The sequence below is a fragment of the Pyrus communis genome, chromosome 9 (assembly GCF_041283825.1).
Source record: "Pyrus communis isolate YQ-2024b chromosome 9, ASM4128382v1, whole genome shotgun sequence".
Taxonomy (NCBI): Eukaryota; Viridiplantae; Streptophyta; class Magnoliopsida; order Rosales; family Rosaceae; genus Pyrus; species Pyrus communis.
Window position 1 is genome coordinate 4,600,462 of NC_142573.1, and position 27,000 is coordinate 4,627,461.

Below are 27,000 nucleotides of genomic sequence, written 5' to 3' on the forward strand. Positions count from 1 at the left end.
GTCCAATTTAAAAAAAAAATAACATGTTCCAAACCACCAAACGGGCCTGAAACCATTAGAAAGGTGAGAGAGACCACAAGAGAAAAGAGAGAGGTGGAGGAGGAAAGATCGAATCGGCCTTTAGAGGCCAGGAAGTTTTTTGTTCTCTCTTTTGTAATCAAGAGTTAAATTAACAAAGAACTATGCTACAAAACTATTCGCCCTTTCATTTTATTAGGATATTAAGAAGCCCATTAGGATGCCAAGCTCACCAAAAATACCGCCATTAGTATGTATCATGTCACAATGCTAGTGAGATAAATATGATTACATGTTAGAATCCCTCGAAGGCCAAACTTGGCAACAAAATCAGTGTCCATCTTATTACTAGGTGTGATAATTTTTTTTTTTTTGAATAAATAATATTATCTACACTAAGAGGGTGTGGAGTGAGGCTAAGCCTCATAATGTGATTTAAATTTACCTTTGACGATAATCGAACCTAAAGACATCTCACTTACAAGTAAAGAAGAATACTATTAGACCATACTACTAAGTGACAAGTGTGATAAATTTTTTTTTTTTAACTTGGCTTGAAGTGAATGCAAGTGAATTCCGGACATGACATGATATTCCAAAGGGTGAACTGTCAATTTAATCCTTGAATTGTTACCTCAGTGAAAACTAGGTCTCTAAACTATTTTTTTTCAGAAAAATCAGTCATTGAATTATAAAAATCTGCCAATTACATCCCTAATATTATATTACAAGCTACTATATTCAATTGAAGTTATGTTACTTAGGTTAGATTGGTAGTTTTTCATAAAGAAATAGTGTATGGAGTTAACTTTGGAGGGTAAACTGGTAGTTTTATTTTATAAGAAATAGTGTAAGTTAACTTTGGAGAGTAAATTAGACGTTAGATTCACAACCTATATGAAATGTTAAGAGCTTATAGGCAAGAAAATGATGGTATTACACTCTAAAGTGTGTTAAGTGACTTAAGTTGACAACAAATTGGATAAAATAGCTTTGAATATAATAGTAGGGATGAAATTAACAATTTTTAATGAATTTAAAGACTTATTTTGCCGAAAAAATAATTCAGGAACCTAATTTTCACAGAGGTGTTAGTTCAATGACTAAATCGGCACTTCACCCTATGCCAAAATAAGTAAATTTGATAGTCCATGTGGTAATGTACATCACACCGAAACATTCATTAAATTTTAGGTTAATTAATTATTTGATACAAGATATGATGTGATTATTAGTTAAGTTATAAGATGGCGCAAATCGCTCAATACGTTAAATTATGATCAATTTAAAGTATTTCGATCTCAGGACAATAAGTAAGTTAAGCTAGTCTATCAAAGATTATGATTTATTTATGCATTTGAATCAATTTACTTTCCTATAATTGCAAAAGATAAATATCTTTCTCCATCATTTTTCTAATATTTTATTCAGAAATAGAAGGGAAATTGTTCTAAACCTTGTTAACGAGGGAATAGGATCCTCTACGGATTCTCTTTGTGGAGATTTGGAGGATCAATCAATTGTGTGCATTCATCGTACATCGTACGATTAGAAATTATTTTAAAATTTTAATTTAAAATTGGATATAAATAGTACTTCACGAAAACTAGCCGCACGATGTATGATGAACGGACACAATTAATTAATTTTTGGATCCCTATAAAAACGATCCGGAGAAGATCCCTGTCCGTTAGCGAGGACTCTTTTTCTAATAATTTATCCAGAAATAGAAAGGGAAATTGTTCTAAACCTTGTTAACGTGGACAACATGACTACTTAAGAAATATAATAATCCAGGATTAGCAAATTGACAGCAAGCCTAAACCTTTAGACTTATTTCTGCAACTTTGGATCTCCCATCAAATTACAAGTATCAAATCTCAAACCCTCCCCCAAAACCAAACCAAACCCAAAAGAACAAAAATTCAAAGACAATGCTCCTCTTGTTCCTCCAACAACCCAACTGACAAAAATCTCAGACAGGCAGTTGTGGTGGTTTTGTTTGTTGGGGTCTCATCATCTTCTTCTTCTTCTTCTTCTTCTCACTCCTCTTCTAATGGTAATTGTCCAAGCTTCCAAGCTCAGCCTCCCAAACCCTTCTCTCTCCTCCCCTCCCCAAATAACTTCCCTCCAATTTGAACCCCATTCTCTCTCTCTAGCCCTCATGCACTCTGACTCCACTTTCTCTCTCTACCCCTCTCTCCCCTCCCCTCTTTCCCTCTCCTCCCTCCCTCCTCCCCAAACCCTAATTGCCCCTCCCTCATCATCCTCCACCTTCCTCCTTCTGCAAAACCCTAATTCTAGCCCCAACACCCGGACCCTCTTCATTGCCTCCGGCCCTCACAAAGGTGGGTCCCAGGTCCTGCTCAGGTTCTACATTCTGCAGAACCAGAAGCAATTTGTGAGGGCTCAAGTTGTTTGCACCCAGAAAGGGGTGAAATTTGATGGGAAATTGGGGGTTTTGGTTGATGCCCATCATGGGGTTTCGATTAAGCTTGCCGGGTCCGTCAATTTCTTCGCCATGTACTCAGTTTCGAGCTCAAAGATTTCGGTTTTTGCTGTGAAAGCAGTTGGCGATGACGACAATGGCGATGATGGGGTGGTTGTGAAGTTGATGAGGTGTGCTGTCATTGAGTGTTGCAAGCTCGTTTGGTCGATTAGCATTTCGTTTGGGTTCTTGATCCTAGGAGAAGATAATGGAGTTAGGGTTTTCAACTTGAGGCAGCTTGTTAAAGGGCGTGTTCGAAAGGCCAAGAATTTGAGCTCAAGTTCGAAAAATGAGGGCCGAAATTTGGGCTTGCCTAATGGGGTGATTGGTGACCAAGTGCATAGTGATGTGGGCGATTGTGGAAATAAGCATGGAGGCAGTAAATGTGGTGGCGTTGAGGGGAGTTTGGAGATAATTTGCAGTGGTAACTCATGCGGGAAGAATGATAGGAATTATGTTTCTGGTAAGTAAGCCAATTCTGCATTTTGATTTTACTTTTGCTGATCTTACCTTTCATGCAGAAAATGCAAGATTGCAAACGTTCTCTGTACATATGACATATCTGTTGCTCTTTGTTGAGTTGGTACTTAATAGAGTTGGATGCTGGAACTTTTAATCTAACATTTTGCAAGATGAAAGCTTTATAGGTCTTCTAAATTTATCGAGAACTTAAGCAAATCCTATGGCTTTATGATAACCATATAACCAATAAGGATAGCTTAACACACTGCTAACTTCTAAGTGCTATTTTTTCCCCCATTGGCCTTGTTTTTTCAAAGCTAATTATAGGCTTTTTTATTATTTATTTATGTAACTTAGGTAGTGTTGATAGTTTGAGCAATCCTTATTGTGAAAGAAGGTGAATGTGTTAACTCGTAAATGCATAGGCACGGTAGAGGATTCAAAAGGTCATAAATATTCAGTGTAGGTTTTTCTTGGAAGTTTCAAGGATTGCATATGAGTCTTATTGTTTGCATATGATGGAAAAGGCTAAACTTGGATGGCTGGAAGGTTGTTGAAATCCATATTGGTGTTAACACTTTGGGAGTGCTAGGGTCAAGGTTTGACGGTGGGAAGTAATTCGGGTTTTTAGAATAGGGGTTTCTATTCGAAAACCGAAAAAACAAAGAAATGAGGTTAGCATTCCTTCAGCCCACGACTTTCAGTCTTGAGTTAAATTTAGGGTTCATGATGATGAAAGATCGTATGCATAGGCATCCCCTAACTGCATTAGAGTGACTATCTAGATATATTTTGTAAATTAACTAGCCACTAAGATGAGGTTGGATCCTCTAGTAAATTAGTGTACTTTTATATGCAGTGTGTAAGTAAAAAGGGATTCCATCATTTGGTCAAGTGCATGAATAATGTGGTTCTCAAATTTGATTTTATACATGCAATCTGAAAGATCACGATTGGGATTTGAAGTGACCTACCATGATTGGCTTAACAAAACAGTCCTGTATTACCACGTTGAAATCTTGGTATCAGGCTTTTTCAGTGTTCTTGCTACTATGAAAGTGTCATGATCACTTTGTCTTAAACCAATACCATATACCCGTGGATCTTTATGCACATCCGATACCTTATTGAAATTTGTGTTCCTATGGTTGTACCCAAACTCCTTCTCACAATGACTGGTCTATCACCAGCACGTTATGGATTAAATGTGAGAGGAAGGGTTGTATTGTAAACAAGATCTTTTCCATTATATGTTGTAACTTTAGTTGTAACATATCTATTTGTGTTACATTAGTTAGGCCTGTTTCTTAAGCCTGAACTACTTGTAACTTATCTATGTGTTTATCTGTAATTTCCACTGACAAGTTGTTTTTTAGGTATTTCTTTTTTACCAGGACATGGGTGCTACTCATATAAGCAGGGTGCTGTCCTTTGGTTAAAATCATAAGGATGCCTCTAGATGGTAAATCACTGATTAGAAAAGTAACTTAACTTTCTTATCATCGAATTGGAATCTGTAGCTCATAGACAGATTCTAACCTTGATCCCCTCGAAAATTCTCTACTGTAGTATAGTTCTGTAGTATGTTCACCAGATAACTGCACCTGTCCATTTTAGATGGAAGTGACTTCGATTGATTCTTGGTTTTAGATTCATATGAACTTGTTTGCCCTTAGCTAATTTACTAGTGTCTCTAACGCTGTGTTTAACCTTGCAGTCAAGCAGAGGTGTGTTAAACTGAACCAAGACTCTTGTGAAGAGGGAGTGTGTTTTGTGGAATTCAAGGGAAAGGATTTTGAAACCTCAAAATCGAAAAGAACAATACCAGCAAAGGCAATTTCTATTGAAGCACTGTCCCCCAACAAATTTTTAATCTTGGATTCAGATGGAGGTTTACGCATCTTGCACCTCTCCGGTCCTATAATTGGATCAGAAATAACTTCTTGCGTGCAGCATTTGCCTCACATTATGAAAGTGCAAAAGCTGGCTGTTCTTCCTGATATAGATTCAAGTATGCTTCTCCTACCCATTCCATTTTAAATATCTTTCATGCTTACATGTTGGAACACCGAAGGTCTTTTGGATTTGCAGTATGGAAACAATTGAAATAGATGATCTTATTGTGCAGATAATTGTAGGGATGTAGCTTGGTTTGTATTTTTATGAATGAAACACTTAATGTTAAACTTTAGAGATAGATTCAACCATGAGGTTACTCTTCACTATCTCATTGCCCTCTGAAAAACTTGGAAACCTGCCATCACTTTGCAGGAACTCAATCTGTTTGGGCATCAGATGGATATAATTCTGTGCAGATGATGTTGGCATCTGACGTGGATATTGTGGAAAATGAGAAAAATGACAGTGAGGAAAAGCTGATTCATGTCTCAGGTTTTCATTGTCCTTACTCATTAAATTTGAAATCATGTCGTATCTTTCATTGTAACATGTCAAATAAATTTTCTCGTTTTTTCTGTAATTCTATGAGATTGTGATATTGTTTTAATTTTATCATCAGTGGAGGTCCAAACTTGGTCATCAAACATTTGCACCCAATGATCCCCTAATTGATAGGGTCGTTTGCATTGTATTTACCTTATAATTTGAAAGTCGAGGTCATATGCCCCTTATTGGTTTTAATTTTCAGTGTTTCACACTCAATTCTTTTTTCTGTGCTAGTTCTTCTCACAGTTTTTGCCAGTGAAAAAATTCAAGATCTTATTCCTATGGCTGCAAATGCTATTTTGATTCTTGGACAAGGTATGTGGTTTTTTTCTTCTCCTTGTACTTTATATGCAATAAGTGTTGCTGGATTTGAAATATAGATAAAAGGCTAATCGTCATATGTGATTGTATTAAGCAGGAAGCTTGTACACATATGCGATTTCTTGAAGTTGCATAGTTACACCCACCTTTTCTAATTGGTGAGCAGTTTGTCTTGAATCTATTCACTCAAATATATATTTTTTCTTCTGTGGCTGTGATCTAAGCTGGTTTCTTCTCAGGACTTCTGACTTCCGGGCTTAAAGGAGCTCTGCCAGTATGATTGTGAACCTGGGGTAATGTTACCAGGACTCAGAAACAAGTTGTCATGTCTACTCTGTATTTTAGTATGGAGTCTTAACTCATATTTTGATTTTTGTAGGTGCCCTTCTTGTGTTCTTTGATTTCCATGGTCCCTTGCGTTGTCTATATTACCAAAGTCAGGAGCTGCAGTTTCCCCTTTACCCTAAAGTGATAAAGACTTTGAGAATGCTGAGCTGTTGAAGGTATGCACTGTCATTTAAATTTTTCGTAATTGAAAAGATCAAAAGAAGTTAATTCAGACTATGGGCTGTGGATTTCAATGATAGTTTGCATTCATTTGCTACATGGTAGTGTAGAGATCATGTAGATTGAGACTCTTTTTTGTGCTAATGTATAAGTGTTTAACAGCGGAGTCTAAGATAGTGAGTCCATGAGGGGCCAAAGGGTTTTCGGCCAAAGTAGCCATTCTATTCTCAAATACTTGTGTTTGGATTTAAGAGCTTGTTTATGTAACCAATAACAAGGATAGATCTTTTCCCCTCCATTTTAGGTGGTTTGGATTTAAGGGGCCAAAAGGTCTGACTTTAATCTTGTATTGGTTTCTTAATGTTTGCTATCGTTGTGTGGTTTGCATCGCTACATAAATCTTTTCCCCTCCATTTTAGGTGGTATGGAATCGGTACCAGTTGGGTGTGTGCCATTGCTTCCTTTCAGCAACTGAAGGCTACTTCTGTTGTTCAACCTAACTCCATGAGCTACAACTTTGTCATATCTGAACGTATTCGCTGCTGGTCCTTCTGTGTTGCCTCTGTCGAGCATGTCTCTATTCTAAGGTTGTCAACTGGAGAACTGAAGTGCATTCGCCAAAGGTAAAAGAAGCTATGAGACAGCTAGCAAGGTTTGAGACTGATATGGATGAAACTCCAGACTTTACGAGACTTTCAGTTCTTAAAGCTTGCAAGGTCTGTAATAACGCGTCTAACTTCGCAGTTCTATCCACATATTGACTCTGCGTAATAACGCTTTTTGTTGAACTTTATCCTTGCGATTGTCTAGTACTGCTGTTGATGATATGGAAATGGAAAATATACTAGTTTTCATCAGCATTAGTAAAACCCCCACTTCCTGTCGTGAACTTGCAACTGAAATTCTATTGTGGAGGTATCTCAACTCAAACGAGCATTTTCCTGTATTTAATTTTTCCACATGACAGGGCTTGATTAGTTTGGAATAACGTCATAGCAACGCTGTCGTTATTGTCAAGTTTCTCTCCTTTCTGTGAGACCTTGCCATTCACAGCTGAATTTTCTCTGGAAACAAATGTTTTTAAGTGTTGGATTTAACAGACATCTTTGATTTACAAGGACAGTAATTACCTTAGCCAAAAATGAAAATAAACGGACAAATAATATCCAGATAAGACCAGATTATTTCCTCCTTCCTCCTCTCGAAATGCGCAGTGAAAGATTTAGAGATTAAATGTGGGGTGGGGTTTGGTGGTTTGGTGGTTTGGACCGCACCTGAAACCTACGTTGCATACACAGCAGACAAAACTCGACCATGATGAGAAGGGTTCCAGCGGGGGTGAGGCATCCCCATAATTTGAGGATAGCTTGAGGAGGGAAAGGGATTATGTCCAGATCTCGTCTTTTTAATTTATTATGTTCGAAAATCCGGATCATTGAAATTTGATAAAACAGTTACAAAAATGAATTCTCTTTAAAAGTTATAATAATTTTAACCGTTAAATCAAATTTTAATGGTTTGAATTTTCAGATTTGATAGATTAGGAGGAAGGAATCCAGACAGGAATCCTTTCCCTTGACAGGGATGATGAGGATGTTGACAATCACATGACATGGAAATTCACAGCCACACACACTCACACGCACACACCCACACACAGAGAGAGGTTCACTCTCTCTCTCTCTCTCTCTGTGTAAGAGACACACAGAGTCTGCTCTCCGGTTCTTTCTATCCACACTTTTTTCTTCTTTCCAGCGAGATCCAGATGCAGGCCCAGGCCACACCGAAAGCAACCCCACATTGTTATCTGCTTGCTTGATCAACTTATTTGCTGTTTTAAAAAAACCCATTTCCCCAGAAAATTATAAAAAAAACCGGATGTGATTTTAACATTTGGTTTCATATATCACAAGTTTTATGCACTGTCATAATCCCATTGGTTTAGACTTAGAGAGGTGAGGTAAATAATAGGCCGATATTTGCACTATGTAGGATAATATATATTCTGCTTGGTCATATTTTTCTGTTATAAAAATTCTCTATACGCTTGCTGTGCTTCAAAGGGACGCGTCGCTAATGTTGTTGATAATATATCAGTAACATTTATGTCTGCTTTATTGGCTACAGTAGTATCGACACATTATTAATGATGTATTGCATAGGCTTCTTGATCTAGTATCCCCGCACATTCATGATATCTACATTCAATTGTGCCTCGGAGACAATCGAAGCATGCCCGTCCAGTGTGCTGCTTTCATGGTCGCGAGTGTCTTCCTATGTTCTTCTAGCGCCAAAAGAAGTTGTGTCCATCCCCGACATATGACATGTCCTCCGATGACCACATGTTCTTAATAAAATACGGACGCACGTTCCATAGTCATACTACTTAGAGTTAAACATATACGTTTTTACCACCAAACAACAATGTTTGACGTAGGTAAGTTCCTCATCGATCTGAATTCTCTCTCCTTTCATTTTCTCCTCATGTTCCTCTCTTCTTATTTGAACACTTAAAATTAAGTCACATCGTCATCTTGATTTACCTTTCCGCAGAGGGAGAGAAGAAAAAAAACTGAAAGAGAAAGAGAGGATGGGAAGGAGGGGAGACACCCAACTCCATTCCTCTCTCGTAATTGCTCAACTAGGCAATCCCAAATCGCAATAATTCCATAATTTAAAACCCATGTTACCCCTATACCTATGCTCACCTGATTGAATTCAATTTCCTGACACTTCTGTCAAAAAGTTATACACATTCATACAAGTAATCAAATCACATCTCCCCTGACCTCACTCCCAGGAGGCAGCAGTTTCCAGATGGGAAAGTTGGGGAGGCAGATTGTCTGCCCTAAATAGATGTCCTTTTTATCTTTTTTTTTTTTTATTTTGTGAGATCACGATTAAGCCACGTTAATATTTTATATTGATTTTTTTTATAGAGATAATAGGACAAAAAAATAATAGAAATATAAAATATTGACGTGATTTAATCGTGATCGTACAAATAAAAAAAAAGATAAAAAGGACACTCAAACACAAGAGCAGACAAAATCTGCCTCCGAAAATTGGGTGCACTACATAATGCACTCACATTTTCAAATGCTAAATTTGGTTGGACTGTTTGATACCAAAAAATTCAACACCATCGTACTATTTGCAATGCTAGTCCTCTCATAAAGCACAGCTACAAACCAAAATTGCTTACCATATGACCCCACATTCCAGCGTTTATATATGAATTTTGAGATTCTTTATACCAATTATGTTGTCAGTTTTGCGCACGTACATCTCTCAAATCTTTGGCTCTCCGCAGAGAAGTGGTGAATTGTCATCTTTCAACCTTTCCATTTGGTAAAAAATCCAATAGAAGCATAGGAAAACTATAGTCTGTGTAGGAAAGATTATCTCTTTCAATTAAGATATAATCTAAGCAGCGTCACTCGTCCAATAAATGTTTGTCACGTGTTTAAAAAATAAATCACTTGTCCTGCCATTTGATGAATTGGTGACATGATTGTATCTCTTTGGCCATAGGAGTATTTTTCTTTTCAAATGACGGACTGTTGATATTTTATCTGTAATATGTCGATATCACTGTGACCAACAAACGTACAAATATGTTATATGTATTTTTTTGACAATATCAATGCACGTATTTTCTTTTGAAAAACACCCTAAAGAATTTACCCTCGATTCAAGTATTTGAAAATCATACCATAAAGTTATAGAACCGTGTATAATTTTGAACAGGTAAAAATACAATCTTTAGTCTCAAAATTTGTACTACAGTCTGCAGCTTTTCCCTTCACTCTTTCTTGTTTTTGGTCGAGCTCTTTTGGAAGGAGAAAGCGAATGAATTTTTACCCTTTATGTGCGTGTGTGAGTGTATCATTGGCAGCCAAAGTGGCAATACTTATTTCATGTGCTACTCTTTTTTATTCGAGCGATATTCTAACTCAGCCAAAATTACACTGGTGCAATTCAAACTTTGAAGTCACATTGTTTTAGCCAAATTGCTTATGTCCAAGCCTATCGTATGCCGACATGTTTAATCCCACACAAATATAAAACTCATTTAAACTACATCTTCCCACAAACAGAAGCACATTTTTACAGAATTTGGAAGTCTGCATGTTTTCATGCTTATTAATTATAAAACTCAAACCCCTTAAAAGAAGACCATTCCAAATTGAAAAGTCAGAAGAAAAGCTCATTCCATTTGATCTCCACCATGGAAGACTCACCATACGGTTCGAGAAGGCGAGACGAGCCGGAGTTCAACCTGAAAGAGTGGGCTGTGAAGGCCAGAATCAGCCGCGAAAACCCGAAGTCTAGAAGGTTTTCGGCTTCTTACATTCGAAGCTTCAGAGAGGACACAAGGTCTTTCAGATCAAACATTACAATCTCCAGCACTGCTTCTTCCCCTGGCTATAACTTAAGAGGTACCCTTCTCTCTGCTTCACTCAAAACCGAGTTTTTTAATCCACCATTTCTCATAAAAAAAAAATTAAAAAAAACTCCTCCTTTTTGGCAGATGAAATCGACCCAGCAACGTACTCATTCACCACAGCCCTCAAAGGTACGAAATCATGATCGTGAAAGCATGTTGTTAGTTCAAATTCAAATTGTTATATACAGCTCAAAAATTCTTTGTGCATGACGTTCGGTCTTTATTAACGTTCTTAAATAACAAAGGAAGACAGACGTCGATTCCAAAACCAGACTAATATAAATTTTCTGTGCAGAACGTCTCATCTTTATTCTTGCTTTCTTTATTAAAAAGCAGACGTTTGTTCCACAGCCGGACTAATATACCAGATTTTGTGTTGTTCTCGCAGCGTTGCAGGAAAGGTCCGCTCATCACAGTTGGGAAACGTCATCACCGGAAGGGTTTGCTTTGAATTCAAAGTGGAACGAAGCAGAGAAATACATATGCAACCCTCTATCAGGGCAGGTTCCAATGGAGTGTTTATCTGCAAAAACACTTAGCGGAAGATCGTTTCGAAACGTAACGAATCGAATCACAATGTCTGCACCTCTTGTTTACTCTTCCCACTCGAGACCAATCCATACAACCAACATTGCCAAGCCTTTTTCTAATCCTACAAAAGAAGATTTGGCTCGTCAATTTCCAATTCCAGGTTCAGTCATTTTTCTTTCTTTTCACACATCTAATTATTTTTGTATTTTGCTTCTTCTAATATTGCTTTTTTGTTTCACCAATAGCTGTTTCACTTCAAAGTTTAGCTATACAAAAATGTTGGGTAAAAATAAAACGTTTTGCTTATTTTAAAAGTAATAACCTCTTTAATAAAAGTGGAGTTGGGATTTTAATAAATATTTTTAATTCTTGTAATACCCTTGATAATTTTTAAAAATGACTTAACACATTTTATCTTTGAAGAACAAAGTGATCACCACCTACAATTACAAACCCCAACCTCTTACATCACCACCGCCATTAACACCACCATTTTTACCACAATCACGCCGCCACCATTGCCACCACAGCCACAACCACATTTCTCGCCAACGTCGCCGCCCCTACCACCATTGTTACTTTTGCACCTAAACCACCACACCCGATTATTGGCACCACCACCACTGTCACAACCACTATCATGTCCATATTTGTCATTATATATAATTATATCGCTTTTACATTGTTTTTCATCTTTGCAACACTTTTAAACATATAGTTTATCAAACACTTAATTGTTTTATTTTACATTATTCTTAAACCACAACAAAAACAATTTTAAGAAAAGCACTTTAAAAAAAAAAAAAAAACACAACAATCTAAAACTAGCCTTTATTCAATTCAAAGGCCCAATCTAAACGAGGTGTGGAAAAATCACTTCATTTCTCATGGAATGATAATTACAACTTCAATCACAACTTATTTTTAATGCAGAGAAGCAAATAGATGGAATGAGAGATGTGGGAACTCAAAGCACTCCTCCTGATTTGAGTTCAAGTAGTTGTCCTAGCTCTACTTCAACCCCTCCGATCGTAGTGAGATCGTCAAATCGATTTCGAGGAGGAGATTCGTCTAAAACAAGTGCAAAATCAAAATCTGATAAAGAGGTATGTTTTTGCTCATATTTGTAACAAAATGCTTAAGAGTTAGCCATGTTGTAGGTTTTTAAGACTAATAACAGAGAAATAAGCACAAATAAAACCGATTTATAAACTGTTCAAGATTAGAAGGACAACTGTATACATTTTATTGCTTGTTTATTGTCTTTGCATTGAATATTTTATTAAAAATTTGTGACCGATTACATGATATGCATTTGGGATGCCGGCAGCGTTTCTCGTGTTTTTAATTAATGATGTGTTTCTGAAGATGGGACAATTAAATGAAGGTCGTTCGGTGTCATAAAAAATAGAGTATTCCCTTCAAGGTGGGGGACTAGCAGATTGAATTGGTCCCTCTGGTTTTATGTGCTTTCCAGCACATAAACTCTCTTCTCGGAATATCATTTTGCCTCCAATAAGAAAAGAAAAACTTTGGGTAGGGTAAGCTGTCACAGTGTGTCGGACCGTGTGCATTAGGAGTTGTATTCACAATTTCACATGGAGTCCAATAGTATCAAATACAGTTAGACTCGTCCTTTTGTAATACTACATGATTATTACGTGACAATACATTATTAATATGCGATATTGGCAATCGTATTATCTCGAGTGTAGATAAGTTTCTATCCTCTCTAAGTTGCAAGACAATTTGCACGTCCACCACCACTTCGCTTTAACTTTTTGCCTTGAATTATGCAGAAACTATGTGTTCCTTTTTTAGAATTATGCAGAACACGTGTTCCTTTTTTAGAATTATGCAGAAACTATGTGTTCCTTTTTTACCGGATTTGAATCCCATACGGATTCAAATTATGAAGATTTTAGAAATCTTTACATCTTAGATATTTATCGTGCATCGTACGGTTAGAAATCATTTGATATTTTTTATTTAAAATTAAACATAAATAGTACATGATGAAAATTGATCACACGATATACGAAGAATGGCTGGAATGTGAGGATCCCTAGAATCTCCACAAATGAATTCGGAGAAGATCCTCTTCCTTTTTTACCACGACCTTTTTGTTTTTGTGTGGAAACCCTGAAAATTCTTTCAGTGCAAATGTTAAAAAGGATTCTTCACTTTTTTCTCCCCACCCCCCAACACAACCCCACCGGTTTTGATCTTTCGGATTCTCACTTAACCAGCAGGGTTCTCTCTGAATCCTCTTTGTGAGGATCCTGAGGATTCGTGAATCGCGTTCATTTATCATACATCGTGCTCTCAGTTTTTATCAGGTATTATTTGTGTTTAATTTTAAATAAATAAATTTAATATGATTTCTGATCGCACGATATACGATGAACGGACACAATTAACGGATCTCCGGAGTCCTCACAAAAAAAAATCCGACGAGGATCCGGATTCCTCACTGAAAATGCCCCATCACTTATTTATTGGTTCATCTTTTTGGAAAAGATGGTCATGTGTTTCAGGGTTTGTTACTTGATGATTTCACTATTTAAGTGCAAATTTGTTGGGAACCGGATCCCCTCCGAACCCAAATAAACTGAGCTTAAGGATCAAAGGATTCAGACCATTGAAATTTGATCCAACAACTACAATTATTACATCTTTTAGAGGGCCCCCTGTTTGTAGACATTGGATCAAATTTCAACGACTCGGATCCTTTGCTCAGAAGGCTCAGTTTATTTGGGTGGGATCCGATTCCAATTTGTTGCATCTTTGGACTAGGTGACTGAGTCATGTCCTTTCAAACTTTTGGCTAGGGTTTGTGATCATCAACTTGTACATGTTTGTGATGGAGATTGTCATTTGATGGTCTTTGAGATGGAAGAGGATTCGCTCTAGATCTTAGTGACCGGAGCCTTCTCATCAAGACATCTGGATCACTGATTGGTGTGCAAGTCAAATCAATATCGTTGGTTGTGTATGTTGGACCAAAAAAATGAATTAATGGAGACCGTTGGATTCAATTTCTACGGTCCAGATGATTTGATGATGAGGCTCCGGACACTTAAGGTCCGGAGCGGATTCTCTTGCGTCCGAGACCGTGTGATTTACCATGGTGACTGATGGTTACAGAAAGTGACACTAGTCTACTCTAGCAATTGACCTAACACTACACTTCATTTGAAATTGTTAGTCTCCATCTAGCCCCAAGCAACCATGACATATTCTCGTATGTCTATGTCAATTATTACGTAATATAATTGATGAGTGAGATAGATAGATAGGAATCAACATATTAAGTTTTTCTTCCAAAATCAACTAAATTTTGCACCATCTAAATTTAGGTCAGGTACAAACTAGAACCGTCCCTGATATTTTAAGTGCGAGAGAAACTAACTAGGTTAAAGGGGTTTCTTTTTTCATATACCAGACGCTTCTTGTTGCTTTATTTTATATTACTTTCCTTATCAAATTACCAAATATATAAGAGAGGTTTAACAGAACACTCACAGTACTGTTCATTTTTAACGAAAAACCACATTTATACTTTTCTCTGGTACTATTCACTATACATTTAAAAATGATTTTTCATTAAAAGAGAAGTTTTTTTGGACTTTTTGTTAGTTTTCGTAATATATAAAGGATGCAATTGAAAATAAAAGGAAAGAGATTTTATGTATGTTGCTACATAAAATGCAGGTGGAAGTGGAAGATACAAAAGAAGAAACAAAAAGAGAAAAGGAAAAGCAGAAGTGCAGGCTAGGTGGGTGCTTGTCATGGATGAGAACAAGGTACAGAGAGAAACATAGACCAAAAAACAAGAAGAATAACTTTCTTTCTCATCTGAATCTCAAAGGGTACTGAGAAAATTAAATTATTATCAGGAGCTGAAATTATTAATATGGTAAAAAAAGAAGAAAGAGAAGTGAATATTTGCAGGGTGAAAGCAGAGATTCTCTGTGTCTTTTGAGAAATCTTTTGCAGAGAGGAAGAAAAAAGAACAATCCATCAATGTATTATTATGTTTACGTTTTATGTAGTAATACTTTGAGTCACTGATGATGTTAACGTTTTGTTCTTGTTATGTTCAAATTGGCTGACATCTTTGGGCTTCACTTATGCTTTTTGTTTGTGCGCTTTTGAATAGGATTCGAAATATGAAGATCTTGGAGTAAAAACTTTAATCTTGGGAAATTAAGGGCTAAGTCATTTTTCAGTGCGGTTAACTATTATCTAATTTATTGATGATAGATTATATTGATTGCATATCAACATCATCTCAAAGTATTAATAGTATCAACAACGCATGTGCGACCTGTCCACATTTTAATAAGTATAATTAACCGCAGTGAGAAACCGTTTTGAAGATATGTGGGTGGGATAAACTTAATATAACTTTGATCATCATTGGTCATCTAGTCGTGTATCAATTTGTATGCCAAATTTTTTTGAAAATAACGAGAGGTTACAAAAAAGAAAAATGGAAAACCTTGACAATTCCAGAACTATCTTATAATGATGTACATCAAGTTTATGACCTCCGTCACGTGCAGGCTCATCCTGCACATAGAGACTGGAGAGGAACATTAGAATAAGAGAGATATATAGGTGCGTTGCCCCATCCTACACCCGCAAGCGCCCAAAGAAGCGGAGAATGAGAATATAATTCAAAACCACTTTCAAAAACGTCTCGGATAACCATCTTAGACAACCACTAGTCCCACAAGCTCATAAGAGAGCGGGCAAATAATAGAAGAAGACTCGAAATAGCCAAAAGAAAAACAACAAATTGAAGAAGTTGGCTACTACTCGAAGTGGTAGAAGATCTAAGCTTCAAGGAATGGACTAAGCAGAATTGAATTTGAAGCTACCGAGATGAGTAACGACGAGTTCAATTTTGCTCATATTTCCGATTCTCTCTTCAAAAATCCGTGTATGATACAATAAAGCTTCTGCCAACTGAATCTAAACAGAAGTTTTACAAATTACAAGTGACAAAAAGCCGCGTAATATGAAACTACACTACTACAAAGTAGCATTCGATCAAACTATAATACATCTTTTTTTTTTTTTTTTTTTTTATAATGGTGATGCAGAAGGGTTAGCGTTGGAGTTGGAAATAAGTCGGACTTCGTATAGATCATTCTCTCCCTTCCCTGCACCACAAAGTAAGTAGTATTCCAAAAAGTTCGGTATAAGTGAAATTCAGATTGTTGAAGCCACAGGTTTCTAGTTCTACAAGGTCGAAAATTTTCATTGGACTTGAAGCATTTAGGAATAAAACTCACCAACTTCAGCTGTGATTCCTGGTCCGAAGAATGAAGTAAACTTAACCTAGAAATGTCAGAATTCGATTAATCAGTATGCAGTATCCTTTTCTCAAAATGCAAGGTCAAATAATTTATTATGCCGTGAAGCACGAGCAAACTTGTAAACATTGTCTTCAAGAATAAATCTAAATATAGATAAATGCGACTATTAACAGGTGCAGCGGGACTCTGTAGACTCATAATTCTTTACCTGTCTTTGTTCAAAATCTGACAACTGCAGAGCTTTGGCCTCAAACACCAGGACTAGAGAGTATCTACCATCTCCGGTGACCTAAGAACATACGATCATAATTTGAGATAGTATTAGCAGTCGGGGAATAATGATCGGTCACACTTTGATACAAAGTAACTAATAGCCTCACCACAAATTGAAAGGATTAAAACCTTAAGGATGTTACAAATGGTTGAGGTTCTTTAAGATGCAAGATACTTCAAAAATAATTGAGCAATCATATCATGTCATCAGTCTGCTCTTGTTTGCGATATTTAGGAAAGAACAAATTCTCCTTTCATATAAATTCCCGAAAGAGTTTTATTTAGTGGAGGGTAATCAAAAGGATATTACAAGTGGCCACAAAAGTTGCTGTGTGCTGATACATTTCGACACAAAAAAAATTTTGTTTAGTAAACTCGAAAGTTTATGTGCTTGAAACCAACTGCTGGTGAGAAGCATACCTCTTCACGAACACTATGGAGAGTAGGTGCACTCCTCCGAGCAATTCCTCCACCCTGAAAGGAAAACCAGGTAAACGAGAAGATGTTAAGCACAAAACAGTGCTTGAAGCGTATATTCTTTAATGAGGCCCTCAGAATAACTGTGCACTGAGCATAAGATTATCTACATCCAAAATTCTTTTAAAAGTGAAGTGTTGTGATGACAAGTCGCTTCCAAAAAGGTATACAGAAGGCCAAACATTTCTTTCACTCTCACAGAACATTCCGAAACAAATGAATAGATGTCATAGAGTTCTTGTATTTACACGCAAAGCAGATAACGCACCTGACCATATTGGAAGATTCGTTTCAACGCCTCATCCAAATGCTGCTCATCTCCATAACGATACCTCGTAACATCATTCCTCACCTAAATCCATATATCATAACATTTGGCTAAAACAACAAAAAAGAAAAACCATGAATTGCATGCATCAGACATTCAAAGAAGTGATCCACTCTATCCATTTATGGACTTAGAACTAACCCCGAAGTTCAGAGGGGTTGATCATATTTCCCCAACATCCTATTCTATATTTTAATGATATTGATTCTCAAGCACACGTTTCTTCAAGAGATCCTTTTCCAATCACCTCCCGCCTTCGTTCAAAATTGTTATGAAGAACCACAAGAAGAAACTACAAATCTTGCCCAAAACTGCAATCACCTAAATATATATGGGACAATACTACTAATGAACGACTCGTTACTGGCACATACAGTCCAAGGTTTTCGAGGGTTGATGCAATAAATTTACCACACCTTATATAAACCATTACAACATCTATTTTCTTACATTACCACGTCTTTTATGTCACAAACGAGGCAGTTCAATCTAATTACCTGTGTAAGGATTGGGGTGGCACTTGTTTCCCTTAATTGTAGCGCATCCAAATAAGTCAAGCATGGCACTGGCTTTAGTTCTGCATACTACAAAACAGAATAACGGAACACGATGATGCAAATAGATACACAAAATACTTCCAGTCACGAAATAAACAAAGCCGAAGTTTGTCTAAATAGCAGAGCAAGAACCTAGGTGTGAACTTGTTTGAGAATCAAAGCAAATTCACTAGACAAAATGTTCATGAAACAAATCAACATCTACTAATCCGCATCATCACACGGACAACATTTGAAGCTGGCAGTAGCCTGCATTATAACTTGTACACAAGATAATGGCTTTGGTAATTAGTGTTACCTTGAAAGCCATACCAATGATTGCAAGAGGGAAGCCGTATGTGAGCATCAATGCCGACCATTCGGACCCAGGAAGGATATTAAAATACGCTCCGAAACCATACCTGTTCCAAATCCATCACAACCACATGAATTAATTACGAAAAAACATGTAAGAATCAAAATATGCTCAAAAAATTTACAAACTTGATGCTGCGATAAAGTACTCACGACAGGAGTGAAACCCCAACACCCAGACCAATAACCCCAAACGAAACCTGCAAACACCACACAAGAAAAACTACATGATACAAGTATACATATTCATATCTACATAAACAACTTATATTAGAATCCTCGAATCTTTCCAAAAATATGCACGAAATAGAACTGGTTACAATTTTCTTTTATAAAAAGTAGAACTGAATGGACACTAAACGGACAATAAAGTGACACTACACTTGTTTATTACATATCCCATCAATTATATTTTTGTTTTTAAAGTTTGCAACCGATTTTATATGTGCATATTTTGTTTCGCAGACGATTGGCACGTACCTCTCGCACGTGTGTGAATGAAATAGGAGGAAGGTAAAGAAGAGCAGAGGGTACCTTAGCAAGGGAGAACTGGTCGTCGGGAACGATGGCTTTGCCGGCGGCAGAGGAGGAGGTGACGGTGGAAGGCTGAGTGGAAGAGTCGGCGGCTCTCTGGATGGTCAGTTTGGGCTTGGACTTCCAGAGTTGGTGGGCTCTGCGTCCAATGGGATCCAGGTGGATGAGGAAGCTGGTGATGGGCCTTGATGAGGATGAGGCAGTGGTGTGGTGGCGCAGAGAGAGAAAGCGGCTGCGGTTGACGTCATGATGGCGGCAGGAGCTGCTGCTTCCTCTTGCAGTTGCAGTTGGAGTAGATAGTGCTTGCGTTGCCATTGGATTCTCTCTCTCTCACTCTCCTTCCTCAAAGATTCAGATTTTGAGAGAAAGCTTCAGTAGTTTTGCTGGTTACTCCCAACCGCCAAATTTCTGATTACGTGTCCTCATGTTATCCATTTTATTTTGCTTTTTAGATAACTTGTAAAAATACAATTTGACAACAAATTTAAAAATACTTCCAAGCTTTTTTTGAATTATTTTTCTACCTTCTAATAAGAGCACCCTGTAACCAAAAAAAAAAAAATATATATATATATATATATATTATGAACTCAAGTGTTTTATACCGCAAAATAGTCATGAACAAATGAAAAAAACTTCAAGGCCTGACCAAGAATTCGAGATAGATCAAGAGACATGAAAATCATTTATATAAGTTCCAAAAGCGGTTCAGAAATAACTATGACCAATGCTCATCCCATAATTTACATTTCCCATTACAAAAAAAATTGTGATCCAACTATTCGCTACTGATACTACGATTTAGTGATATTTCTCTTCACTTGTGAGTGACTAGTTTTATGTTCGTATTTCTGAATGACGAGTTCACTGCCAATTTATTTTCTCACCCCTCATACCGTAAATATATCGCTTTATAAAAAAATAACTATTAAACTTTCATAACCACAATATGAGGCAGCGCGCCAATTTTTCAATATCACTTCCCCTTCGAATCAGCACTGTCGTAAAGAGCGAAATCCGAACTAGGAAACATCTGGCTCTTTCATTTCAGCACCGTAAAGAGCCAGTTTTCAACAGAAGGAGCTCCATCCCATGTTCCCGTATCTGTACAATACTGAAAAGTAAAATTAGAACATCGAAATAACTCGTGAACTGGAAATCTACACATTGTATTTGGCACAGTTAAAGCTAACCTTGAAGCAATATATCTTCACCAAAATCGCCTTTCAGTTTCCGTAAGGCATAGCCATCAGCATCCACAACATAAGGCTGTATTCTAACAGCCTCTCATATTTCATTGCCTATAAAATAAGTCAAAACAATTTTAACACGAGCATGTATAACAGGCACATGAAAAATACGAAAGCTTAGTTACTAGCAAAACGATAACCAGATTTCCATGAAAACCCACAACATTAAAAGAAAAACATCAATTGATAGAAACAAAAAAAAGGAAATTGAAGGGCTGAAGATACTCGAATTGGAACTTACTTTCCTGTAACATGGCTATTTCTGCTTCAAGAACCTCCATGTGAGCTCGAGCTGTTGGATTATGTGGCCAAGTGGCCATATACTTTAGAATAAACAAACAAGAAGGTGGACAACACCTTTCCTTGTTTTGGGGAAGAAAAAAGGGAAAAGTTTGGTTGTCTACCACCCGTGAGTTTTGGCTCCTTCATAATGGAGCGTTTGGTTGCTTTCTTCCATTCGGTTGTGAGGTAGAGAGAGAGAAGAGAGCTGCTGCCCTTTTGTTTTCCGAGGAGAAAAATAGAGAGAAAAAATCAGAGAGTTGCAGTCTTGCATAGAGCCCAAAAAGAAGAACAAGTTGCTGCTTCAATTGGTTAGTAATCATCCACTAAAGTAGTTGTTGTTGTAATAGCTTTGAGCTATATGTATAGAGAAGAAATTATTCATTATATTTCTTTCTCTATTTGTTTCTTTGGTGAGTGAAAGCTATTGGGTGTATGTGGGCTATTGGGTTTGAGAGTTAAAACTCTATTTGTAATCTCCTTTTGACATTAGTGGAATTTCCTCGCCGTCTCGGAACTGGATGTAGGCTTACGCCGAACCAGTATAAATCCTTGTGTTTTTTATGAATTATTTGTCTTGTCATATTTTGCCGTATTAGCTTTGGTTTCATATTTGAAGCTTCCGCACAACAAGTGGTATCAGAGCTCTGGGTTTCGACTTGGGGCTTTGTACAAGTATGTCTATGAAACCATCGAATATGTCGGTGAAATATGATATTGAAAAATTCAATGGGAGGAATGATTTTAGCCTTTGGCGGGTTAAGATGCGAGCTGTGCTAGTTCAACAAGGGTTGCTTAAGGCGCTACAGGGTGTGGAAGCCTTGCCACAAGATTGGTCTGCTGAAGAAAAAGAAGACGCTTTGAATCGAGCACATAGTGCAATTATGTTATCACTATCTTATGAAGTTCTTCGTGAGGTGGATAATGAAACTACTGAAGCTGGTTTGTGGCTTAAGTTGGAGAGTAGATATATGACCAAATCCCTCACCAATCGTTTGTATTTGAAGCAACGTTTGTACACTCTCCGTATGAATGAAGGTACGCCTATTCAAAATCATCTTGATGAGTTTAATAAGGTTATTATGGATTTGAAAAGTATGGATAATAAAATTGATGATGAGGATCAATCTTTGATTTTGTTGTGTTCTTTACCTCCTTCGTATGCGAATTTTGTCGAAACTTTGTTATATGGGAGAGATTCTATTTGTATGGAGAATGTAAAAGCCGCTTTGAATTCAAGAGAGTTAAAGAACAAAGTATTTGGAAATTTGAATGATTCTCATTCTGAGGCTTTGATAGCAAGAGGCAGAGATAGGGAATATGGTTCAGGTAGTAATAAAGGAAATTTGAGATCGAAGTCTAAGACCAGAAACAACACATGCAACTATTGTCGCAAGGAAGGGCATTGGAAAGTTGATTGCCCAAAACTGAAAGATAATGCTGGTGCGAGTGCGAATGTCGTCGATGACGACTTCGACTTTGTTCTATGATGACAGTTGGCTACACCAGATTTGAAATTTAAAAAAAAAAAAAAGGAAGAGAATCTGGTGTTGTGGGTACTCTTAAATCTCTCCACTACATATGGAGATTTAAGAGTTTGTAAGGATTCCTTGTTATGATTTGAGAAAGTTGCTTAGTAGCCTCTATGTATGTTTGTGTTATGTCAGTTGCTCTTCATCGGTGTTTTTATTGTTTTGGATATTGGTATGGTTTTGCTTTTTTTGGTAAAGTTGAATTCAGTGAGGGCCAATTTGTTGAGTTCTGCAAGTTTGGATAGTGAGGCACCACACTATTTTGGATACACCACATGCACTGCAGAACATTTGTGTGGAACCCTCGTGTAGAAGGCAAGTTATATGCTTTCTAACTTTGTTTGGGCTATGGACATTTGGTTGGATGTGTTTGCCACTGCTATTTGGTCTGTTGGTCTCCATCATCTGCAATTAGCTTTCTTGAAGACTCCAGTTGAGGTATGGTTTTGGATCTCCTACTGATTATTTGAATTTGAAATTTTGGTTGTCCTGTTGGTGCTCATGTGATGATGGTAAACTTGAGTGAAGGGCATATTTTCGTATGTGGTATGTGAGACTTTGTTACCAAATTTGTAATCAGTTTTGACTTGGAGAATGTGCCATGCTATGTGAATGAGTCTATTGGTGCAGTTTAAGACCATGGTGTTTGTGAGCAGGTGGAGTTCATTGTGTGTCCAACTTTGGTATGGTGTACTTGATCTTTTGTTGGTGATATTGAAGAATTTCAGTTCTTCGTTTGAATCACTTTTTGTTTTGATAAAGGCACTTATGGTTTGCAAATTTGGAGAAGACGGTAGAGAAATGGTCTACTTTTGTTGGCTTTGGTACAGTTTGAGTCGAGGTGGAAATTGTTATGAGCACTGGTAAGTTTGGAGAATTTGATTTAGTTCCCGTTGTCTTTAGTGTGTACTTTGGGTGCTTATGGTGATTGTTGATTCGATTCTCTGTGATGCTTTCGGAACTTGGCCAAGGTGGAGATTGTTGGATTATGTGGCCAAGTGGCCATATACTTTAGAATAAACAAACAAGAAGGTGGACAACACCTTTCCTTGTTTTGGAGAAGAAAAAAGGGAAAAGTAAAAGGGAAAAGTTTGGTTGTCTACCACCCGTGAGTTTTGGCTCCTTCATAATGGAGGGTTTGGTTGCTTTCTTCCATTCGGTTGTGAGATAGAGAGAGAGAGAAGAGAGCTGCTGCCCTTTTGTTTTCAGAGGAGAAAAATTAAGAGAAAAAATCAGAGAGTTGCAGTCTTGCAGAGAGCCCAAAAAGAAGAACAAGTTGCTGCTTCAATTGGTTAGTAATCATCCACCAAAGTAGTTGTTGTTGTAATAGCTTTGAGCTATATGTATAGAGAAGAAATTATTCATTATATTTCTTTCTCTATTTGTTTCTTTGGTGAGTGAAAGCTATTGGGTGTATGTGGGCTATTGGGTTTGAGAGTTAAAACTCTATTTGTAATCTCCTTTTGACATTAGTGGAATTTCCTCGCCGTCTCGGAACTGGATGTAGGCTTACGCCGAACCAGTATAAATCCTTGTGTTTTTTATGAATTATTTGTCTTGTCATATTTTACCGTATTAGCTTTGGTTTCATATTTGAAGCTTCCGCACAACACGAGCTGCCTCACTTGTGATTTGCGAAACAATGGAGTCGGATTCTGAAAGTTGGACAGCATCGCCACTGTTTGCAGTGGTCCTCTTAGCTATCTCCTCCTGCAACTTTGCTTCGAGATCCTTCTCCTGCACATATATGATTTAGTTAAAAAACACAACCCCTTGTTGGCTCCAAAATATGCTTGCCTCTCAAAAGCTTGCCTGGTTTTTCACATTACCTTATCTTTAGCATTAGCAATTTTTCATTTGGCATCCCTTTTTTGTTCGACAGACCTTTCATTTTGCTCTTCATTCCATCCACTCGGTCTACTGGAGAAAAGATTGAAAGGTTATCGTCACTCGTAAATCTAAACAGCACAATTACAAAAATTGATTATTCACATATTATGTATCTTCTACTTACTCAGTGTCGTGAGCCTCATCATATCCATCACCGCCTCCACCAAAACACTCCGTGGGCAGCTCCATCATCACAAGGTCGACCTTACAGACCCCTAACGCAGAGATCAGATTCACCAAATTTTGAATGAACAGTTGGTGCTTGCTTCCTCTAGAGACCTAAAGGAAAATGAAGGTGGCGGAAATCACATGAATTATTTCCACCATTAAAGCCTACTGAAGTACTTATGCATAAATGTAACATACAAGGTAGAGTTCTTACACCTCACGGAAAGCAACGTCCGAGCGCAGAAGATGGAGGTGTAATACGTAAGCAAGAAAGTAGAGGATAGAAGGCACATGCCCTCTTCAATTATGCAATAGATGGCTTATAAACAGGCTAGATTAGAATGGTTTTTCCTATATATCTTCCTTTTGTTTAATTTCCAGATAAAATTTGTGGAATAAATATCTATGTTCAATCTCGCACACTGTCTGAATATGAGAAATGAAGAAAGACTAGGACTGGTTACTTGGTTAGAGTGTGTGCTCATGAATTATAAAAGTTTTACCTTCGAGCTTATTTCTTTCATATTAGAAGATGAACTGTGGCTGCGAAAGAGCTTGAAGTTATCACCATTTTCTTCAGAAATCGACTCGCAAGAACAAAATCTCTCCCTAAGCCTCAATTTATATTCTCGCATTCAGCCATTGGGGAGATTGCATAGTTAACTCATGATGATCATGCGGGACATTGGAGAGCTGCTATTTGTACTGTCCTAGTTCCCTTCCCTCTTCGACATTTGGCAGGAGAATTTGGTGGCCAGTCAAAGTTTTTGGGATTTGTTAATATGTTTTTCCTTTTATGGTTGCAAAGTATCAGGAGTTTTAACTTACTTTCCTATTTAATTTATTCTTCAGATTTGTTTCTATAAAAACTCATAGACCTAGATTTTTTTTCTTCAGATTTTGTCCCGTAAAAGCTTGAAAGCATGAATATTCTTCAGATTTCTTTCCGTAAAATCCTAAAAGCATCGACTTCCTTTAATCTGATAAAACAATTCTTTTGGTTAAAAAAAAAGAAAAAACAGTTATTTCAAAACACTAGGGTAGGGATTAGATATTGAACCATTTTTATAGTTTCGAGGGTATGGATTATTAACTAATCTACATCTTTTTTGTTTCCTCGATTATTTTTTGTCCATCAATCTGAAATCATCATCCAAACAAAATCTATACATCTTAATGTTTAAAACTTAATGTACGAAACAAATCATTCAACGATATGCATCAATAATAATTAAAATTGTAACTCAAATAGCTAACTCTGTCATAAATCTGAGGAGCTATAACTAATTCTCCACCCTCCCCAAAACGTTTGTGAAAGAAAAGAAAAAAAATTTACTAATAATGTGTGCTAACAAAATATGTGCACTTCAACTCAAAGGAGAAAAATTCTCTCAATTACTCACCCACAAAATTCATTTAGATGCGTAAGATCTAATCTAATCCATTTTTCTTTACAAGATCACAATCAAATTTGAGAAAAATACATTAGTAAGATCTAAGAGCGCCGGCGAAAATGAAGGTGGAGATAAATTAGAAAAGTGTTAGAGAAGTTTCATACCTTCAGATTAAAGTGAGGGAACTGCAAAAGAGAAGCAGGAGAATTTTTGGAAAAGAATACAATAGATAAGTGGATCTAACCGTCAACGATCTTAGCTTGTACGAAAGTGAGAAGCGAAGACACAAATAAATAGGGGGCGTTTAGAGTTTGAAGGGTATATTTGTAATTTAATTCAAAGTGAAAAAAATGGGGATCCTTTTACTTTGTCAGCTATTTCCCTTTTGAATCTTGTTAGGCCGTCTCATTATCATGCCCCAAATTAAAAAATATTTTGATTTCTCAAGTTGGGGCGGCCTATTATATAACAAGCACAAGTGATCCTTCTATCTCGACCTTGACCCCACCTTGGAGATTGGCTTAGATCATGCTATACAAAATGACAAATCCTTGTTCGGGTAGTAGGCTATACGGTGGTATGTTGTGCATATGTGATATCAATTAAGCCAGGTCATCTATCTTGATAGTGTAAATTATCTATTGTTTGTTAAAAAAAAAAAAAAAAAAAAAATTCATGTATGCTTCAATGGTCAATTGTAGGTTGTTTAGCCAAAATGATTCTAGAGATTTGCATAATTCCTCATTTTGGTCCCTGAGATTTGAATTCCATAGAATTGGTCAGTGAGTTTGTCCACAATCAATCATTTTAGTCCTTCTATGAAAAATTTCCATAAAATAAGGATAAAATGACAAAAATACCCTCAATTTTTGTTAAATTGTTTTAGCCTATTGTTTATTATATTGAGGTTAATTTTGTCACTTTGATCCTTATTTAACATAATTTTTCACTGAAGAACCAAAATGATTGATAGTGGACAATCTCAGGGATCACTTCTATTGATTTCAAATATCAAGAACCAAATTGAAGAGTTAGATAAATCTCAGGGATCATTTTAGCTAAAAAGCCTTTCAAGTATTATTATTCTTGTCCTATGTTTCATTGCTGAGAAAGTAACTGAAACTACAAAGAAATGTAACTCTTTAAAAAGAGTTACATATGTAAGAAATGTGAGAAATGTTCATATCAACATTTAAAAAGAGTTGCACATGTAAGAAATGTTGATACCAACATTTTAAAAGTTACATCCCCGAAACCCAGTAGTCTTGGCAATCTCAACCATATCCAAGTCCAACGAAAGCCTCACTCCACTAGTTTCACTCATCAAACTCCAACAATAGCCCTAATTCTTCTACTCCCTATCCTCCCCTTTAACCACCACCCCCCCCTCCACCATCTTCTTCTGTTCTCCTCCT

General features: G+C 36.9%; 3 protein-coding genes and 2 long non-coding RNA genes across 10 annotated transcripts; 2 read left to right on the top strand and 3 right to left on the bottom strand.

The window, feature by feature from the left end:
* The first annotated feature begins 1,803 nt into the window (after positions 1 to 1,803).
* On the top strand, positions 1,804 to 7,098 carry LOC137739889 (uncharacterized). 4 transcript variants are annotated; one of them, XM_088700357.1, is made up of 9 exons: positions 1,924 to 2,969; positions 4,345 to 4,389; positions 4,686 to 4,979; positions 5,240 to 5,359; positions 5,648 to 5,728; positions 5,832 to 5,892; positions 5,974 to 6,027; positions 6,114 to 6,237; positions 6,661 to 7,098. In XM_088700357.1, exons 1-6 carry the CDS (start codon positions 2,075 to 2,077, stop codon positions 5,858 to 5,860), a joined length of 1,464 nt encoding a protein of 487 aa, XP_088556483.1. In that variant the 5' UTR covers positions 1,924 to 2,074; the 3' UTR covers positions 5,861 to 5,892; positions 5,974 to 6,027; positions 6,114 to 6,237; positions 6,661 to 7,098. The 4 variants fall into 4 exon arrangements, with proteins under 4 accessions (XP_068335727.2, XP_088556480.1, XP_088556482.1 ...); XM_068479626.2 differs by lacking the exon at positions 4,345 to 4,389 and having other exon boundaries at positions 1,804 to 2,969; XM_088700354.1 differs by lacking the exon at positions 4,345 to 4,389 and having other exon boundaries at positions 1,883 to 2,969; positions 6,710 to 7,098.
* Positions 7,099 to 10,132: 3,034 nt separating this feature from the next.
* Positions 10,133 to 15,356, top strand: LOC148694071 (uncharacterized). Its single transcript, XM_088700358.1, has 5 exons — positions 10,133 to 10,683; positions 10,776 to 10,820; positions 11,080 to 11,382; positions 12,156 to 12,328; positions 14,937 to 15,356. The coding sequence occupies exons 1-5, from the start codon at positions 10,473 to 10,475 to the stop codon at positions 15,099 to 15,101; spliced, it is 897 nt and encodes a 298-aa protein (XP_088556484.1). The 5' UTR covers positions 10,133 to 10,472; the 3' UTR covers positions 15,102 to 15,356.
* Positions 15,357 to 16,113: 757 nt separating this feature from the next.
* LOC137739588 (uncharacterized) lies at positions 16,114 to 19,485 on the bottom strand. 2 transcript variants are annotated; one of them, XM_068479211.2, is made up of 9 exons: positions 19,073 to 19,484; positions 18,692 to 18,738; positions 18,483 to 18,585; positions 18,125 to 18,211; positions 17,568 to 17,651; positions 17,243 to 17,296; positions 16,758 to 16,838; positions 16,526 to 16,571; positions 16,114 to 16,393 (listed from the first exon to the last, which is right to left on the bottom strand). In XM_068479211.2, exons 1-9 carry the CDS (start codon positions 19,385 to 19,387, stop codon positions 16,317 to 16,319), a joined length of 894 nt encoding a protein of 297 aa, XP_068335312.2. In that variant the 5' UTR covers positions 19,388 to 19,484; the 3' UTR covers positions 16,114 to 16,316. The 2 variants fall into 2 exon arrangements, with proteins under 2 accessions (XP_068335312.2, XP_088555527.1); XM_088699401.1 differs by lacking the exons at positions 17,243 to 17,296; positions 17,568 to 17,651 and having other exon boundaries at positions 19,073 to 19,485.
* A 306-nt stretch (positions 19,486 to 19,791) lies between these two features.
* On the bottom strand, positions 19,792 to 20,616 carry LOC148694072 (uncharacterized). The gene is made up of 3 exons (XR_015966222.1): positions 20,564 to 20,616; positions 20,266 to 20,373; positions 19,792 to 20,176 (listed from the first exon to the last, which is right to left on the bottom strand). It is a non-coding gene; the product is annotated as an uncharacterized LOC148694072 (long non-coding RNA).
* Positions 20,617 to 23,746: 3,130 nt separating this feature from the next.
* Positions 23,747 to 25,843, bottom strand: LOC137738864 (uncharacterized). 2 transcript variants are annotated; one of them, XR_015966221.1, is made up of 4 exons: positions 25,750 to 25,843; positions 24,148 to 24,302; positions 23,963 to 24,053; positions 23,747 to 23,870 (listed from the first exon to the last, which is right to left on the bottom strand). It is a non-coding gene; the product is annotated as an uncharacterized LOC137738864 (long non-coding RNA). The 2 variants fall into 2 exon arrangements; XR_015966220.1 differs by lacking the exon at positions 25,750 to 25,843 and adding an exon at positions 24,695 to 25,163.
* Positions 25,844 to 27,000: the final 1,157 nt, after the last annotated feature.